General features: G+C 46.6%; 1 protein-coding gene across 4 annotated transcripts; it reads left to right on the forward strand.

The window, feature by feature from the left end:
• Window positions 1-1143: 1143 nt before the first annotated feature.
• Window positions 1144-16450, forward strand: LOC118220315 (CREB3 regulatory factor-like). 4 transcript variants are annotated; one of them, XM_035404134.1, is made up of 9 exons: window positions 1144-1900; window positions 3989-4120; window positions 4440-4556; window positions 4768-5347; window positions 8000-8206; window positions 9129-9318; window positions 10157-10230; window positions 11858-11980; window positions 12264-16450. In XM_035404134.1, exons 2-9 carry the CDS (start codon window positions 4112-4114, stop codon window positions 12368-12370), a joined length of 1407 nt encoding a protein of 468 aa, XP_035260025.1. In that variant the 5' UTR covers window positions 1144-1900; window positions 3989-4111; the 3' UTR covers window positions 12371-16450. The 4 variants fall into 4 exon arrangements, with proteins under 4 accessions (XP_035260025.1, XP_035260024.1, XP_035260026.1 ...); XM_035404133.1 differs by having other exon boundaries at window positions 1144-1838; XM_035404135.1 differs by having other exon boundaries at window positions 1144-1572.
• The last annotated feature ends 76 nt before the right edge of the window (window positions 16451-16526 follow it).

The raw sequence follows: 16526 nt of genomic DNA on the forward strand, positions 1-16526 counted from the left end.
ATTTGTGATGATATACGAAATATGTGAATCCGACAGATTTTCGGTTTCCACCTGAGAACAGTGAAATAACAGGCCTTTGCTTAAATGACTCCTTGGTATAGTGCTTGAATGAACCTACCACATAATACTGTATAGGTTAGCATACTTGGAACTCTAGTTTACATTAACCTGACTGTGTTCCCATTATTTTTTATTTATTTTTATTTTTACAAATAACTGACGATAAGCACTAATTTTACATACAAATTAAATAGTCAAAGAATTGTTGGATTTTTTTTTTAGCGCGCATCCCTAGATTCAGGTCCGATTCAGCAGTTTTCTTTGAGAATGCTGCACGCATCAGTGCAATAGATACGTTTTCCTCAACAGAGCGCGCTATTATTTTCATTCGGTTATTCAGAGTACAAAGGACTATTTTATAATAAACTATTTTCTATAAATTCATTTACTATGATTAGCAAATTATGATCCGGGGGTTTCATTTTCACCACAACGAGACTATTGGTAAGGAGGGGTCAGCTATTACACAAGGACATCTTCATTTAGGCCTACATTTTTTTAAGCGTCTAAAAAAAGTATTTCTAGATAACTGTCATTTGATGTGCTTTCTAAGAAAAGAATATGCTCACTAACAGCATGCTTTGACTCGCATATTACCGTAACAAGAGTCGTGTTACGACATCGGTCTGGAGAACTAAATTATTGCATGCTAACCCTTGTACGTTAACGATCTCCACAACAACATAGGCCACACGATTTGAATATAACAATGAGAGGCTAGTTCCTAAATGTTGCCCTCCTAGTCGAGTCACATGAATCCGCCCGCTAACGCTGGATTCGCTCGTTCCCAGCCATATCCGTTTTCAGTGGAATTAAGTGCTTCGTCCTCAAATGCCCTTTTCACCAATGTAGTGTTTACCGCTGACACAGTTTCCATTTTACATAAGGAGGTCTCCCTACAAACCAGTTTCGCTTTTACCATCACTAATGTACCCTTCGGGTTCTTAAAAATATTTGTAAAAATTGTAAACCGTACCCTCGCTGCAATTCTGCACACCCCTTACAGGGGACGTTGAAAAAGAAAGTGCCATCTTTCCGCAGAAAAAGAAAGTATTTTTCCTTTAATTCTGAGTCATGTGGGCGACACCATGTCCGGTGTTAGGGGGTTACACACTTTTTGGGGGCATTTCTTAAGAGCGAGTAGAAATTAGAAAAATAAAATGGTTCCCCTCAGCAGGCATGACGTATGGAATAATTGAACTATTATCTATGCAATCAGGATTTCCCCCAAACTATGTTGTATCCTCGCATGGGATAATATTTTTTGTCTTGATTTCCCTTTTATTTACCATGGATCAGCTCAATACCAGCTGTTTAAAACTAACTTCCTTTATATGGGATAAATAATTTGTTTGCTGTGTATCGGTAATTTTTAACGGTATATTATTGGACTCGGTTTTGGGTGATTATTCATTTTTGGAGCTGCCAAGCCAAGGCAGACATTTTCCATTTGTGTAACCTTGTGCTTGCCTGGGGAAATCTCTCAAGGGGAGCCCGACGACACCTAATAAGGTAGCTAGCGAGATAGCTTAGCCACTTATTTAATTTAGTGAAGTTGCCATCACTACAGTGTTGCCCTTTTCGATAACTAGTATCAGTTTTAGCCATTGTAGGAGTACTATAGGAAGCGATAGGAGTACCGTGCATAACTTGAGAAGGAGGGTTTTATGTCGAAGGCACAGCAGAATTTCCCGAACCCGTTTAACTTTCGCTGTGAGCTGTCACTGTCTGGTCCGTGTGGATTGCACTCAGGTGGAGAAAGACAAGGAGGAAAAGAGGTAACTTCCTTCTTACCCTGTTTTCCCCCCTGCAAACCCATGTGTCAGTGAGGCCGAACGAGGTGAGTATTTCGTTTTATTTAGCTAGGTAGCTACACCGCCCGTCTTTTATTCTGGCCGCGGTACAGAACTAACAATTAATAATAGGCATTCGATGGAGTTCCCAGCTGCGCCCCAAATTGTAACATTTTTCGCTTCCGCGAGGTGATTTATAGATTTTTTGGGGCCCGAAAGCGTCCCGCAGACGTCAGCTAGCCCTTTGATTTGGGCTTTATTGAAGATTTCGACTTGATTATCAGTTTATAGTGCCTGAACATCTTGCAAGTCGTTTTGCGGTATGGCTAATCGTTACTTATATTTAGGCAGGGTTGCATGTCGTGTTAAGAGTTGCGAGGACTCTAGTAGGGTCTTTGGTTTAGACAGACTTATAATATGAGTGATTTACTTTGCCTGTATAGCTTTATAAACAGATTATTGAATGTTTAAGACGTTATTTTTACATTTTGTGACATACCGAGCGAATTACTCTGCTGTGAAATGGAAACGTATGCATCTTATTCGTTATTAGATGAGATTATAAAATAAATCATCTGTAGCATTTTAAAACTTGCTTTATGACAGAATAACCGATGAACGCTGATGTGATTTTGTAAATGTTTATAATTGATTTTGTAAACTAAAAATAATCGGCAAGAAAAACGGTTGAAATCGGTTAGAGAGGATGAAATGTCTGTTTTTAAAATGTTATTAGGCTACTACAGTCTTCTTTAATAGACAATGGCATGTGCATATTTTCTGCTCGGTCATCACTGTTCGTATTTGGCAACACCGACATGTCCATGTATTGTACACTGACTGGCTTAATGCTGTACACAAATAAAACGGGCTATATGATATTTTACTTAGGTCATTTAGCCTATGTACTGTGCGGGCCCTCATTGGTTGCTATTAGCAGAGATCTCGGCTTGTAGGGAAAGAATGATGCATCATTTCTGCCACTTCGCAAAGCTCTCTTTCTTGCCACCGCTCCTGTGTCCACCGCTCCTGTGTCCACCACTCCTGTGTGGAATTCCACCTTTCCACATGTTGGCCAGCGGAGCAGCCCAGACATTGCATATTACAATTTAATTAAAATATATGAATGCAGAAATGCATATATTATGCAATGGTTTGACTGTCAAACAAGGACCACGTATGGTCCTCACGTCTCACTACCGTATAGTCTGTGAACTAGATATTCTGACGTGCCTTTTTTGTTACATGTACTGATAAAAATCAATACATGTTGTAGATATCACGGTATTATGACAGGGGTTAAGGACTCAGGACTTGTAATTTGGTGAAAGTTGCAAGTTTATTAACTAAACAGAGAGAGAGATGGGGGGTGTTAAGGAGCAGCTGTTAGGAAATGTGACTTGAAGCCAGTATATTCTTTATCTGGGATGGAATCCTGCTGCTGTAGCCTACATGTAATGACGTTTTATACATAATTGCTGGCAGTTCAAAAAAAAGAAAGAAAAAGAAACATGAATAAGATCATAAAGGTATGCTGTTTAACTTGGTAACCATGCAAACAATATCATGTTTCAGGATATGAAGTGATAGACCCACAGCGCAGGTTTGTGGGAATAATGGTAAAGAATATGAGTGTACTTAGTCCTCATCCTCGCATTGGACAAAAACGCTTTGCGCCGTTGGTGCTAGTGTTGTGCCAACAGAGTAATTAAGCTAATTCACGTGTGGTTCCCTCCAAACTAATTCAGCAGTGTTATCCTTGTGAATGGAGGGGGCATAAATTCCTGAAATCAGTTGTGGGTATTTGTGGTGCTTTTTTCTGGGAAGTAAATGTATAATTACAGAAATGTTTGGTTGATTCCATTGAATCCCTATCGAAGTAGAATGTTTTGCCGCGTTTAAGAATGAAATTATAGCTCTGTACCTGCATTACTTATTTTGTGCAGTATTTTTCTTCATACTTTTTTCAAACCTTTTTCAAAAGTATGAATTACTTTGGAGGGCATTGTGCATTTCTATGTATGTGTGAAAGAGAATGTGAGGGAATTGCTATTTTATTTTAATTTATAATGATTATATTTTTCATTCCACAAACAGCATATCATTTGACTTGCTGTGTCACCCCTTGCCTTCAGACCTTTACTGTGCGGATGGTCCATCAGTGGTCTAGAACAGAAGCCCGGCTTGTCGGTGTGTTCGGTCTGCGACTGCTGAACACACTGCCTGCCTGAAAAACCCTGAGCACCACAGTGTTGGGTATGCCTCAGGTAGGACGCTAAGTTGGTTGTTATTCCATTTGCATGTGTCTATTTACTGACATACCAGTTTCTATTTGCATTTTTCTGCAGGGATGCAAGGTCAGTATACGTAGCAATAGACCGGAAAACACACTTCGAAAAATCATTTAAACTGCACCAATTTTGCTAGAAGTCATTGATTTTAATGTATGTGATCTGCTCTACCCCCGCTCCCCCTCCCCCACTCGGTTGTTAGGCAACTATTTTTACAGTCCTGGTGCCTAGTTTAAGAGCTTACTGTAAACGTGACTGTCATTAGTAACGAGGCGTGTGGTTCCTGTCCCTCCAGCCGGGGTTAAATGGGATGGAGCCTGTGTTCGGCGAGGCCTACGGGACCCACCGATCCCTCTGGTCCTCATACCCATCAGCTTTCTCCCCACAGGGGGGCGCCACTGAGTATGACGAGGTACGTGAGTGCGGCCTGCTCCAATACTCTTGGCACCCACCTCATTGACTTCATAAATTCATGCAGACTTTCTGAATGTAGTCGAATGGCTTGAGATGTAGAAACATGAACTAACACGAGAATATTTTGGTCTTTATTTATAATGGTCATTATCACTTTAGCTACAGGAATAATCAGATTTTTCCTCTCTGCACTTGTTTCTGCCCACCAGGGTGTGGTCCTGATGCTGGGGTCCCCGGCGTTGCCCCGGAAACGTCCCTTCGAGCTGCTTAGCGACCTGGTGGACGATGGCTTCAGCGAGGACCTCCACCACGAGTTCTGGGACATCTCGGCTCTTGACGACCTCACGCGCTACTCCAAGGGGAACTTGGAGGGGGACCTGGCAAACTCGGAGGGCATGCTGATGGCTCGGTGGAGCAGCAGGGAGGAGTTGACCGTGCCGGAGACCACGCCCGCTGGGTCAGATGCGGGGCCCGCTGGGCGGGAGTCGCCGTCGATGGCGGCGGCGGCGGCGGAGGGAGAGGTCCGGTGCCGAGAGGTCGCCGAGGTCCCCGTCGTGGCGGAGGTTTACCAGACGCCGCCGGAGGCCGGTTCCGCCTCTCCGGGCTCCAGCCTGGAGCTCCGATGCGAGGAGCACAACTACTCCCTCCAGGCCGACCGGCACTCCGCTTCCAGCCAGGGGTCGGACAGCGAGACACCCGACACCGAGGAGGAGGAGGAGGAGGAGGAAGAGGAGGGCCCTGAGGAAGGCGAAGAGGCTGGGGACAGCACCTCCTCAGGAGCTGAGTGTGGTGAGTCATCTATATCGGCCCCCCCCCCCACCCTCCCTCCCCCCCACCCCCAAGTGCTTAATCACGGTACATTATTGGCTTGCATTGTAATCTGTGGGACTTAAAAAGGTTTGCTTCAGACCTTTTCCAAAAGCGCACATTAGATTAATGTTTTCATTCTCTGGGTATCCAAGGAGCATTTTTTTTTGTTTTCTTTTCTTCACAAATAACTTTTCAATTTTATCGTGGTTCTTGCGTGTTTTTTAAAATATTTTAAGATGTTAAAAGTGGTGTTTTGTTGTCTGGTTTATACTTTAAGCCGTCTCTGCTTTTGACGGTGAGAGCTGCTTTGTGACGCTCTTTGTGGTTAGCCGCCATTGTCAAGAGAAGCCTCGAGCATTTCGGTTTTCTTTCTAGTGGCCTGAGCTAATCATGCTAGACCTTCGTATAGAGTTACCTTCCCTTTGGCAGAACTGTTTCCCTCCCAGTAAAGACAAGGAAATGCTTGTTTACTATGACAGGAACATATTTTACGTTGACAGGTTATTTTTGTCTATGAATGTGACACAGGCACCATGAAGAGCAGTTTGGATACTGTGTGAATAGCATTGATCTGCTAGCAGGAGAAAGGAATGGACCACAGTCCGGAACGTATTAATCATAAACATAAACTTCATTCTTGAACGCCGAAGCGCAACGACAAGCCTGTCCCATCACCGCAGCACCCTCTGTAAGTTAGCGGACACGTAGGCTGTCCTCCAAAACGCAAGCGGCCGGCCGTTTTAACACTGAAACTGTGCGGCCATTGCACAGGATGGCCGAGCGCGCAGCACAGTCGCTCCGCGCAGCCACTTAGCAGTCTGCAGGAGTCCGGCAGCCTGGGAGAGTCGCTGTCGCACAATGAGGTGGGGGGGGGCACCCTGCTGCCAAAAACCCTCCCTCCCTGGGTGACACTACGGCTAGATCTAATTATCCCCCGAGGGACTCCCAAACTACGGTTTGGCTATGGCCTGGTCGAGATTCGGCTCCCCCCCCCCCCCAGAACGGGGGGGGGTCCTTCTTTGTACGGTGTGCCGTTTTTTTCACCGTTGCATTTGAGCACGTCGGCCATAGAAAGTTTGAACCAGTTGGGATTGTCCTTTGCTGCGGGTCCATTCGAGGGACCCCGCCCCGCCGATCGTGGCAGGGGCCCCGTTTGCGCACCGACTCCCGCGCCCGCCCTCTGATTCCAGTTGCCCACAGCGGGTGACACTGTAAATGTGTCTGTTGCAGATTAGTGTCCTCAGAAGTTTAATCCTGCCGCCCATCACAAAGGGGCAAAGCAGATGTGCTCTTAATACAGGCCAGCAAACTAAAATGTTTGTGTGCTTTTTCCCACACACTCTACGGGTTTGGGCTATGATTTGTCCTAGTATAGCGCAGTACAGCAACTCACTCAAGAAGATAATCCATAGAAGATATTTTTTTCTCTTGCAAGCAGGATATGCATTTCATTGAATGGAATGACCATATTTGTGTAAATAAGGTGTATCAATGAATTACAGCCATGTTGTATTAGCGAATATTGATGGAGACAGCCTTGTGTCAAACATAATTCTTACTAAAAGAGTAGCTGCATTCTGTGCAGTAGAACTATCTTACATCGGTTTTTTTAGGGAATGAGAATTTCTAGCACAGGACCTACAAGCAGATGCTGCATCTGAATTTTGTTAAATGGAAATGTTGCAGTCATCCAGTGGCAGAGTCAAATCAACTAAAACGTACACCTGGCACATATTATTTAAACCTCAGTTGTTAAGAATGAAAGTTTTATTGCTGGATTTTCAGATTATTCTGAAGATTTTTCCAAAGAATACGCTACAGCTAAATGTACTTTTGAAACATAAACTAATCTTTTCGCTCACGTCATTAAGTAATATGGCAGCAATCGCAAAGTAGCGTTACTCTTTGATGAATTTGTCCGGTGCTAAACAATTCCTTCACACTTTTTAATGTGTTGCCAATTCATATTAATTTGCTGGCTCTGATTTTGCAGTTTTATCCCAGTCTGAGAAGTTCTGTGAGCGTAGACTGGGGGCGGGGGGGGGGGGGGGGGGGCGGGGGGTTTTCATTTCCAGACTGTCACAATATTTTATCGGGCGACATTTCTCGTGGCAGAAAAAAACATTCTTTTTGCTCCTTTCCCGAAGAACGCTTATTTTATGTGGTAACTTAAGACGTTTCATTTGAGGCGGAAAGACTGGGTAGGTTATGCAAGAGGATACAGATTTCCTACAAAAATGCTTTATTTGAAAGCTGATTCATTGTGCTGAATAGAAAAGGATCATTAATGTATCACTGGCATTACTACGTTGTGTATGCTGTGAATACTTAATGTTTTCACTCTGCCTTATTACTTGTGAAGCACTGAAACAGCGTTTGAATAGGAACGATTCTGTCTCACGGTATTTCGTCAATACATTTGATTGCTTACCAGCAGGTTCCACCGTAGTATGATTTTCCCAGTTCAGACCGTTCTCATGCCCTTGTGGTTATAACCAGCTCTACCTGATTATATTCAATGCGCTCTTTTGAGTTCTTTTCATTAAGAGGTTGAAGGTCGGTTGGTGAAGGTCGGTAACGAGGTTGGTAAATTTTGACTGAATGTCGACCCTGGAATGCTTCACCCCCTAGAGCCGGAGCCCGAACCCGAGCCGGAGCCGGAGCCCGTCAGCCAAGCCGAGCCCTGCCGGAGGCCCCAGAAGCGCCGGTGCTTCTGGGAATACAACCACGGCCACGGCCACGGTCACGGCCAGGAGGCGGGGCCGAAGAGGGGGGGCTTCAGGTGGCCGCTGTCCTGGAGCTCCAGCACTCTGCCGAGCAGCTTGTACAGGAGGGAGGGTGAGTCCGGCAGCGGCGAGCTGTCTGTAAGCACGCCCGCGCAGCGCTGCGCTGCGTCGCCGTCGAGCCCAGAGGACGAGGGCGCACGCGGCTCACAGAGCTTCAGGTTTTATGAAGCTGAAACGCACAAAACCTGAAGTCCATCCAACTCCATCAAGGGTGCAGCAGCTTTGTCCCTGTCTGGATTAAAACCAGCAAGCCTGGTTATATGGTCTTATCCACAGCCTCCAAGGCCTATGTCCTGATGGTGATGTCACTCTCAGAGTCCATCCATTAGCCCCACCCACCCCACACTCCTTTATGAAGTTAAATAGAAATCCTCATGTTTAGCAAAGATTTCACCTGAAAAAAGTACTTCAGAAGTGAGGTGTGCGTCCTTTCACAAATGTAACGGTGCATTGGGAGGATTCGTTATTTACCAAATATTTTAGGTATTGCCTTTTAAAAAAGAAAAAAACAAAAAGTATTTTTACTTCTCTCCTAATTTGTGTTGCCTTGTAGTATTTGTGGGCCTGTCACAATGCTGCAACATCCTGTGTCAGTGCAGTAGGGCAGAGACCACACACACACACACACACACACACACGCACGCACACACACACGCTCTGATGCATGTGCAGCCATGCAGTTATACTGTGTCCTCGCATAGCTGGCAGGTGCCCGTTCGACCGACGAGGCTGGAAAATCTCGGTCGAAGCGCAACCTCCCCTCCCCCGATGACACAGCGGTCAGTTATGCGGCACGGGCACATCCCAGCACCAGGAAATGCGTTTCGTAAACTACGCCCGTCCCCCAGTAGGCTTTGCATGTGGCATTACAGCCAAAGGTAACTCAGTGTCTGCAGTCCAGTCCTTTACAAAGCCTACGGACCGATAGCCTTTCTGGGCACCGCTTGTACTTAACGTATCCCCCCCCACCCCAGGCAAGAAGGGTCGGCGCAAGGCCCGGAAAACGGACGCCAGCGACCTGACGCCGAACCCGCAGAAGCTGCGCAACATCGGCGAGCAGCTGACCAAGCTCAACGCCGCCATCGACGGGATGAGGCACGTCAACGACCTGCCCGTGGTGGCCCGGGCCCGGTCCCGAAAGGAGAAGAACAAACTGGCCTCCAGGTGGGAAAGTACAGAGGACACGGAGAGAGAGCGAGAGAGAGAGGGGAGAGAGTGAGAGGGGGAGAAACTGATAGAGAAAGCGACAGAGCGAGGGAGAGAGATTCGTTCATTTCAGATTCCTGGCACCTCCAGTAAATCAGGCCGTTCTCAATCTTGCGCTGGGCCACTGTGTCCTGGGTGTAACAATCTGTACCGAAAGCAACTCGCCGGAACGTCCCGAGAGATCCGGTGCCGAGCGCCGCTCGCTCTCTGTGACTGTTTCAGCTTATCAGTCCTTAGCGCGTGCACTTCTCTCTGACATCACTGCATTGGTTACATAATCACGTTTTTTATTTTTATTTATCCTTTATTTAAGCAGGGGGCCCCACTGAGACCAAGATCTCTTTTTCGGGGGGGGGCTGCATTGCCCCCCCCCCCCCCCCCCCCACACAGCATTGACAGCATTACATACACAGTACATGTAAAGTGAAAGTGAATAGAATGAGTTATAAACAATGGAGACACTTATAAAAAAAACACGAGTAGGTGTGTATCCGTGGCAGGACAGTTGGGAAAGTTAGGCCTAGAACACACTAGCACTGGCTTAGGCAGGTACAAGTGGATTCCATCTCTAGTAAATTAACAACTAGGGTTTTTAAAATGATCAAGACAAACCAGGGAAGTCAGCTTGAGAGATTCTTGAAGTTTGCTCCATAGGTTCAGTGCAGAAACACTGAATGAACTTTTACCCAGGTCAGTCCTAAAACGCGGTGCATCCAATAAAATCCAGGGATCTGGCGGGATTATTTGATTGACAGTTGCGCCCGCCTTCAGCGTGTTCTCGCTCTGCGTTTCCCAGGGCCTGTCGCCTTAAGAAGAAAGCGCAGCACGAAGCCAACAAGATCAAGCTGTGGGGGCTGAACCAGGAGTACGGTAAGGGTCTTTTAAGGACTCGCGCAGTTCCCAGAAGCGCCACGCGCACGCGTAGTGTGCGTCCCCGCGTGTGCGTCCCCGTACGCCCTCTGCCGCTCGCCGGAGCCCTGCCCCCCTTCCCCGCGGCTGACCTCCAGCCTGGAGCCGCGCCAAGCCCGGAGCAGCGGGGATTTGTGTGTCAGGAAACTGCGTGTGGAAGAGGCCCCACCCCCACGGAATTCCACACAGCGCGAACCTGACACCACGTCGGCTTCGCATGCTACTATAGAACGGGGGGGGGTGGTGGTGGGAAGCGGGCGGGTTTGTGGGAGGAGCGGCGGTTGGAGCGCGCTCATTTCTGCTCCCAGCTTCTCCGAGCGCGTCAGATGTTTACCATGTAACACAGCCCCCCCCCCCCCAACCCCCCACCCTCCCCCTCCCCCCGCCCACCTCGAATATCATGCAAAACCAGTCATGGTTTTATATGTCTCTAGAGACATGCAGCGGAGCGCAACTTCTTGTTTAAAGAGGCCCACCGGCCCCCGGGCCCTCCCTCGAGCGTGAAAGGCGCGGTCTTTTTGTTGGCACGGAAGAGTGAACGAGCGCTCGTCGCTGACGGGCGGCGAGGTAGCGGGGGTAACCTTTAGTGACCGGCTTGTGCGGCGGGCAGAAATTCCCGCTGATTGTAACTCTCGGACTCGCGCGACCGTGACCGTGACCTGTGCTTAGTTTAGATTTTTTATTGCTCTTCCCTCACCTCGAGTAACCTCGCCTGAGGCGCCGCCAGCAGCAGGCCTCGCCTGCTCGCTTTCCAGTATGTCACTAGAAGTGGCTGAAGGTGCCTCCAATGGAAGCAGGCGCAGTTTTTAAAGTTTTTTTTTTTGCGGTGGTACATATTCATACACCTTAGAAAGAAATTCATTCATCTCAAAAAAAACTACACTGCAATGAGCATTCCTTGCATTGTGGGCAAAGAACTGAACAATAAATGCTTTTCGTTTAAAAAGCTCTGTCGTTATGTGGCTAGCTACTGTAGCTAACTGCCCAACATTAAACCCTCGATTTCCTCAAATTACCCGTTTTAAAGTAATTGCAGTCTTACAGATTATGCAAGAACAGTGCTTCAATGGCGGTTCACTTGCAGTTTAATTGCTGCCTGTGAAAAATACACTGAATGTTTTACATGGTGCTAAAAAATTCCAAAACAAAGTAGTGGTTTTCAACTCAGCTACAAAAAAGTAGTCGTTTTTTTGTGCACAGACATAGGAGTAAATAGGAGTAGAGTAAGGGGCAGTTGACCTCTGACCCTTCGCAAAGGGTTAAGTATACCTCCTGGAAGTCATAGGAAATACGAATGACCATTTTTAAAGAACTCCAGAACCCACAATGCACAGACCAGGTGCACTCAGATATGGCCGCTGGGTACACCGTAATGGTGTCTGTTGAGAGGAAACAGGCTCAGTGTGGATGTGCACTTGTGATGTGACTGGGCATTTTACTAAAAATAGCAGATAAAAAACTCCATTAAAGTAAATAAATCAATTTTTCTTTATGTATTATAGCCTCTCTCACTGCAGTAGGGTGGGGCAACAGCACAGTTAGTGGGGGAAGTACAAGGCGGGCCCATCAGCTGCGTTTGTGCTTGCAGACAACCTGCTGGGGGCGCTGTTGCGTATCAAGGACATGATACGGCAAAGAGTGGAGAGCGGCGAGGTGGACAGCGAGCAGGGGATGACCGAGAAGCTGGAGAGCCTGCTGAAGGAGTCTGCCGGTAAGCGCCGCCATCTGCAACTGCCCTGCGCATACGGCAGATCACGGCTAGCTTTTACACCTTCTAATACGCCGCCGATCATCGAAAAAAACCTCCGACCGGCTCCCGCAACCTTTGGGTCAATTTTTGTTGTTCATTCTCCAAATGTTTGTGTTGTTTTGCCCTTCTCTCCTGTTTCCAATTCCGTAAGCTGAATGAACAGTCGATGTTTAGAAAGGTGTGAAAAAACAGACTTGGCTGCTGTGACTGAAAATTCTGTCGTTACTGTCTCCTGACTGAGCAGGTCCGCTGGTGGCTGGACGGACCAAGGATTTCGTGGAGAGAATTTTGGAGTGCAGTGCTGCTGGCCAGGGGCAAAAGGGACCCCAGGAGCAGGGGCAGTCGGTGTGACCCTGCCTTCCTCTTCTTCCTCCATCTATCTATCCATCCATCCATCCATCCATCCACTCTTCCTTTCCCTCTCACTCCAACTTCTCACCTCCTCTTGTCCACTCTCACATGGGAGGGAGGGGAGGGGGGTAGAGACACTGTCTGATAGAAATATTTTTAGTATTTCCCCCCACCCCCCTGAATTGTGTTTTCCCCTAAACTTCAGTAGCAGTAGGTAATCTTCTGAGGGTGCTCACTGCAAGCTAGCTGCTACGGTCTCTGTGTGCGTTAGTGTGTGTCGCGTGTGAGCGAGCGCGTCATTGCCCGTGTCCGCGCGGGGTGCGCGTGTGTGCGCGTGCGTGCGTGTGTGTGTGTGCCAGATTTATCTCTCCCGATACTGAGTATTTTTATCCTATTGTGCCTAAAAATAGACACTGCACTGCTCGTTGTAGCTGTTGGCTGAGATGGAAGGGGTTTGATATGGAGGATGTGCAGCAGCAGGAAATTGAACAGCCGGGGAGAGGGGAATCGCTGGGACTGGAACATTTTTTTTTTTTTTTAAATCGGTGCTTCTGTCAAGAGGGCACAAAGAAGCACTTTGTCTGCACGCTCGCGTTGGAGAGCTGCGAAATACGCTAGCGCGCGCACGCTGGCGTATTTGATCGCATTCAGTTCGTTTTTTTTTTAATGGGGGGGGGGGGGGGGGGGGGTACCAATGGGTCATGCCCCTGCGTTATGGATAGGAGCAGAGGGGCGCTGCACATCGCTCGCGATATCGGCCCTTCGTCGGCCAAGGGATATGTTTTCCATGCCTATTGTATGCCTTTCTGTTAAAACTGTGGTGAACTAATGTGAACTCGAAAAAGAGTACTCGTACTGGAATGTCGAAAATGTGAAGAGGTCTCTCTGTGCCGTTCTGAAGAAGGCCCGGCGGTTGGCTGAGGGCTCGACGGCCCACGCTAGCGCAGATCGGACGCCGAGAGGAAGAGGCTGGGTCCGCAGTATTCTATTGGCGAAGCACCGCGGAACGTTTTGTAGAAGGGGCTGCTGGGAGGTGGAGTCAAATGCACTTCAAAATCCCAAGCTCTGGGCCGTGTCCGAATCAGCGCAATAGCCTGCTATTGAGTGTACTTGTTGAGTACACTGCATGAGAGGATTGTAAGGTGGCAAAACTCTCAATGTAGTGTACTTAAAATCCTGGGATGATATACTCATTTTTGTGGTTTCGCTGAGTATATATGGGAGCGTAGTTTTCAGGAAATAAACAACCATTTTTGTCTCATAAATATGACACGCAGCTCCACTGACGTTCTCCTTAAGTGACATCAGCGATGACACGAGTATGGCTGTATGAGGGTGGAACGTCTTAGGACATTTCCAAAGTGCAGTTGGAAAGTATGGAGGATAATTTTTTCATATTGCCCATTGCGTACTAAACCATATGCAGTAGACAGTAAATACTTTGAGGACACAGTAGTTAGGAGGCTGATTCGGACACAGCCCTGGACTTCACCTCCCAGTATGCACTCTGTGAAATGTTTTGTGCTGCCCCGCCTTTTGGATACCCCTCCTAGGCATTTGATCTTGCCCTCAAGACACCAAAGAGCATTAGGCCCAGATTTAGTCTACCCGCAACGCACTTCAATTTTCAAATTTGAACTATTGCACCTGCGTCTTTTGACTCCTTGATTGCACAACCTGACCGCATCGATGATGATGTGTGTGGATTCAGAAAAAGTGCTACAAGCTTTTACTGAATCTGTTTTGTAAATGAAGACGAAGTGCACTGCACTCAAATCTGGGCATTGGTGCTGAGGTTACTGATCAAGGTTTTTGGACTTAAAAAAGATAATCATAGTTGACCTTGGTCTCGGCCTCTGACTTTAGGGAACCAAGAGCAAAATCTGTTGATAAAGTAAGGACAGTGTTACGCTGGCGGTCTGGATATTTGTTCACAGAGAGTACAAGAAACGGGGGAGGGGGCTGAGATTGTAATGAGGAAATACTGTAGCTACAAAGACATCGGACACAAACAGGGTCACGGACCCCTGTCTCGATAATCTGTTAATGTCGCGAGCGCGCGGTATTTTTTCCACCGTCGCAGGCCGGCGTGTTGTCATGGCGCTCTCTCCACGATGCCTTTCTGAAGTGCCTGGAGTTTAAAGCCATGCCGACGGATGTGATTCGATCACGCCAGAGGCGGCGGCTTTTTGCCTAGCAGCTGGATTGTTGGTGGGGAGGGGGGGAACCAACGCGTCTGGAGTAACAGCGTACCGGCTGTGGGGGGAATTAAGCATATTCCAGTGTCAATGGAACTGAAAAGTAAAGGAAAAATAACGGAGCTTCTTACTGGTACACATTGCCACTTCATCGACGAGCAATATTGTTAAGTGTGTTCTCTGGATTAAACCAGACTAAAAAAAAAACTGAATTTGTGATGGAAAAATGTGATACCAAAGACCGCTGTCCCAAGGAAAATAATAACAAAAGAAAATGCGTTAAAATGTTAGATTCTTCTGCTGATGCACTAGACCATGATGTCCAAAAAAAAAAATGCTGCCCAAAATGCTGAAATTTTGTACTTCATTTGATATCATGCACAATTGCCTGTCAAACGTGTGTTCTGATTTAAATCTAAATGCTATAATGTCTAAACTGTTGGGGCGAAACGGTCACTTTGGTAATTTCCATTTACCCAGACAAAATGTATTCATTCTTTTGTGACCCGATGCCATGGAAGTTATATGATTTGCAAGCAAATGCACTAAACATTGCGACTTCTTAAAATGTTTGCAAATCGTGTATTTTCAATGCTGCCAAAGCGTCGACGACGACGATGATGATGGTGAATTGCGTTTATATGGCGCGTTTCATCGCTATCGAGGAAAACGTGAAAGGGAGTGGCGGGGGAGGGGGTGCAGGTGTGAGACTCGCACCAACCCTCACAACTAAGTGCTGAATTGTTACACCGAATGACTAGTTTTTATACCGAATGACTCCACAGCGCTTTGCTTGTAACTGCCTGGGTATTTACAGGGTTAATGTACAGGGGGAGCCGCTCCTGCTGCCATTGCCGAGCGTAACATAAACCTCGTGTTTACATTCCTTTCTTCCAACACAGACGCTTAAAATACCCTCGCCTTGCGTTCTATTTACTCGAGGGACAGAGCGCGGAAAGGTGAAAACATCTCGGAGAAATATTTCACAGCACACTGCAACGTGCGCGTTTCAGTTTTTTTTTTATTAGTTTTTTTTTATTTAGCTAACTGCGGCCCTGCCGTAATAGAGGTCGAGAAAAACACATGAGTGAGATCCGTCCTGGGAGCTGTGTAAAAAAAAAAAAAAAAACTACGCCATTAAAAACGAGGCTGGAAACGTAAATTTCCTGTTTTCGTACGTGCTGCATTCAGAAAACACAGCCCGCCCCCTTGAAACGTTGGAAGCACTCTGCCTGTTCGGCAGCTGCTCCGCGTATGAATGATCACTTGTGTACATGTGCCTGTCCACTGCGCTCCCCCTCTGCACAGATGGATATTGCCCTGCCCCAAATAAGCATTTCGTTTTTTTTTTTTTTGTTTTTTTTTCGTAGTTACATTTCAGATGTTTTGGGGCTGTGGTCCCAAATTCACACACTTATCTCAGCTAGAAAAAAAAGAATTATATTTGAGGATCGCATTTCTGAGGAGGAGATATTTTACAACTTAAGGAAATGGTTCAAAATAAAAAGGGAGAAAAGTGGGAATGAGAAAAACCTGCAGAAAGAGAAATCCCCACCAGACTACAAAGAGTCATTCCAGAACGCTTCTTTTGTGTTGTACAGTGATCCCTGCAGGAGTCTGTAGCCTGTCTGTCTCATATAACCCAGTGGTGGAGCCGTGTCATGCTTTGGTCTGGCAAAAAGTCATTAACACTTGTATGTACCCACATTTTCACAGTAACGTTAACCATGAAAAGTACAAAAAAGCAAAAAAAAAAAAAAAGTGCCGTAAAAATAGAACCCTAATATTTTGTTTCCTGTGAGTGTACTGTATTCTTGTATAATGTATATTTTAATATTTATAAGCAGCTGTTGTATTAATAAAGTATATTTTTTAAAATGCTTCCTTTTTGCAGTTTATTTGCAGTGAAAAATTGCCATAATTTGCCTAACTGAGTGGGTTGTTATGGTAAAGGTTTC

Source organism: Anguilla anguilla, chromosome 2 (genome assembly GCF_013347855.1).
Source record: "Anguilla anguilla isolate fAngAng1 chromosome 2, fAngAng1.pri, whole genome shotgun sequence".
NCBI classification, from domain to species: domain Eukaryota; kingdom Metazoa; phylum Chordata; class Actinopteri; order Anguilliformes; family Anguillidae; genus Anguilla; species Anguilla anguilla.